The sequence below is a fragment of the Microtus ochrogaster genome, unplaced genomic scaffold (assembly GCF_000317375.1).
Source record: "Microtus ochrogaster isolate Prairie Vole_2 unplaced genomic scaffold, MicOch1.0 UNK14, whole genome shotgun sequence".
Lineage (NCBI taxonomy): Eukaryota > Metazoa > Chordata > Mammalia > Rodentia > Cricetidae > Microtus > Microtus ochrogaster.
Window position 1 is genome coordinate 1,764,719 of NW_004949112.1, and position 2,839 is coordinate 1,767,557.

General features: G+C 49.5%; 1 protein-coding gene across 1 annotated transcript in view; it reads left to right on the forward strand.

The window, feature by feature from the left end:
- Dhdh (dihydrodiol dehydrogenase) overlaps positions 1–2,839 on the forward strand; it is an 11,801-nt gene that overhangs the window by 4,053 nt on the left and 4,909 nt on the right. Inside the window, exon 4 of the mRNA XM_005366793.2 lies at positions 1,872–2,124. Within this exon, the coding sequence (XP_005366850.1) occupies positions 1,872–2,124 (253 nt within the window). The remainder of the gene's footprint in view (positions 1–1,871; positions 2,125–2,839) is intronic.

Consider the following 2,839-nt stretch of genomic DNA (forward strand, 5'->3'; position numbering starts at 1 on the left):
AAAACAAAAAAAAAACAAAAAAAAAAACAAAAGACAGTATCAGATCCCCTGGAACTGAAGGGGTTATAAGCCACCATGTGGTGGGTAGGATACAAATCTGAGTCCTCTGCAAGAGCAACAAGTGCTCTTAACTACTGAGCCATCCCTCCAGACCCTAAAATGAGTGACTGTTTCTACAGTCAACCAAGAAGAGATCAGGTGTTTGATCCCAGCACTCAGGAGGCAGAGGCAGGTGGTTTTCTGTGAGTTCAAGTCCAGCCTGGTCTACAGAGGGAGTTCCAGACAGCTAGAGCTGCACAGTGACACCTTGTCTCAAAAAGCAAGAAGGAAGGAAGCCATTAAGTGATGCTGAAGAGAGGCTGGGGATGTGGCTCCGTGGACAGAGTGCTTGCCTGCACGCAGGAGGCCCTGGGGATGTGGCTCTGTGGACGGAGTGCTTGCCTGCATGCAGGAGGCCTTGGGCTCCATCCTCAGCACCACACGAATAGGGAATAAGGTGGTGACTTACTTCTGTCGTCTCGGCACTGGGCAGGAGGCAGAGGCAGGGGGAGTAAAAATTCAAGGCTTCCCAGCCTAGTGGTGAACACTTTTATTATTTATTTATTTATTTTGGTTTTTCAAGACCTGGTTTCTCTGTGTAACAGAACAATTTTGTTTGTTTATTTGGTTTTTTCGAGACAGTGTTTCTCTGTGGCTTTGGAGCCTGTCCTGGAACTAGCTCTTGTAGACCAGGCTGGTCTCGAACTCACAGAGATCCGCCTGCCTCTGCCTCCCAAGTGCTGGGATTAAAGGTGTGCGCCACCACCGCCCGGCTCGAGACAGGGTTTCTCTGTAGCTTTTGGTTCCTGTCCTGGAACTAGCTCTTCTAGACCAGGTTGGCCTCGAACTCACAGAGATCCGCCTGCCTCTGCCTCCAGAGTGCTGGGATTAAAGGAACCTAGCACTGTTTAATAAAGTTTGTGAGTCTGTATGGCACACATTCATGCAGGTGCCCACAGAGGCCAGCAGAGGGCGGCAAATCCTGACTGCAAACTTTGATCAGACCTGAACTCTGGTCCTCTCAAAGAACAGCCAGTGTTCTCACTTCTGAGCCATTTCTTCCAATCCAACTGCAAACCCACCCTCCTTCCTCCTTTCTTTCCTTCCTTTCATTTTTTTCTTTCTTCCTTTTTTTGAGATACAGTCTGGCAACCCTAGCTGGCTTGGAACTCACGAAGATCCCAGTGCTAAGATGGGCTGGGCAGTGGTGGCTCCTGCCTTCAATTCCAGCACTCACGAGGAAGAGACAGGGGGATCTCTTTGAGTTCAAGGCCAGCCTGGTCTAGAGCTAGTTCCAAGACAGCGGGGGGGGGGGGGACACAGAGAAACCCCCCTCCCACCCCGCCCCCTTGCCTCCTTGAGGGTTGGGATATTAAAGGTGTGCACCACCATGCCCACCAATACAAAGTTTTTTAAAGGGCTAGAGATGTTATCTCAGTGGCTAGACCATTTGATTTGTTCCCTAACCCAAGGCTCTGGATTCACGCCCACTTGCCCAAGGCGTGGTAATTTAGCCTACTACTGTGGACTTTCCCCACAGGCCAGTCTGATCCAGCTGGTTCCTCAATTGAGACTCTACTTAATGAATTCAAAGCCAGCAGGACGTGAGCTACAGGATACCTTATCTAAGAAAATAAACATGTTTATGGGACAGAGATTAGTTAGAAAAGGTAACTGGGAAGATGGCCAGGTGTGGAAGGTCAAGGCGGAACCTTGCGTCAGCGTGTTTGGGCTGTGAGAGGTTAGAGGTGTTTTTTGGATTTTGGATAGGGATTAGGATCCCTAGGAAGATGTGACTGATTACCTCCTGAGTTCTCCTCTCTGGTTTGCAGGCCATCTGGAGCCGGTTTTTTCCTGCTATGGAGGCTCTGCGGGAAGTTTTGGCCCAAGGAATTGTCGGGGACCTACGAGTGGCCCGGGCAGAATTTGGGTCAGAATTGAGCCATTTACCCCGATCCACAGACTGGAGCCAGGCCGGCGGCAGCCTGCTGGACCTAGGCATCTACTGCGTGCAGTTCCTCTCTACGGTCTTTGGTGCGCAGAAGCCCGAGAAGGTTTCAGCCATGGGAAGGATCCATGAAACAGGTACTGAGCACCCTCGGCTAGATGGTGGTAGGAGGCGTTCTCGCTCAGTTCTCCTGAGTCCCACTTGCCCCCAGAAAAATCAAATTAGACAGCTGGAGGGACTTCCTTGAGGGACGCCTCTCCTAGCCACGCACTACACACAGAAAGAACTACAAAAAAAAAAAAAAAAAGAAGAAGAAGAAGAAATAAAGAACTACCATTCCCAGAACTGCCAGTGGCACATGTATACATATTACACCATGGCTTTCTGGGAAATGTAGTTCAAAGAATTAGCGCACCCTCAGAAAGGTCGGTAAGGCCCAATGTCTCCTTCAAAACCTGACTCCCAACCCCACCCTCCACACCTTTACCCTTTTACACAGGTTAGCTCTCCACTGGTCATGCACTGACACCCTGTCACATGATCTGAGACTGGATTGCTCTATTTTAGTTTGACTGATCAAATATTAATGATATTAATATTAATGTCATGGGAGTTGATGAAGAGATTTTGTTTGTTTGTTTTGTTTATCAAGACAGGGTTTCTCTGTAGTTTTGGAGTCTATCACGGAATTCACTCTGTAGACCAGGCTGGCCTCAAACTCAGAGATCTGCCTGCCTCTGCCTTCCGAGATTTGGGATTAAAGACATGGGCCAAGCCGGGCGATGGTGGCGCAAGCCTTTAATCCCAGCACTCGGGAGGCAGAGGCAGGCGGATCTCTGTGAGTTTGAGACC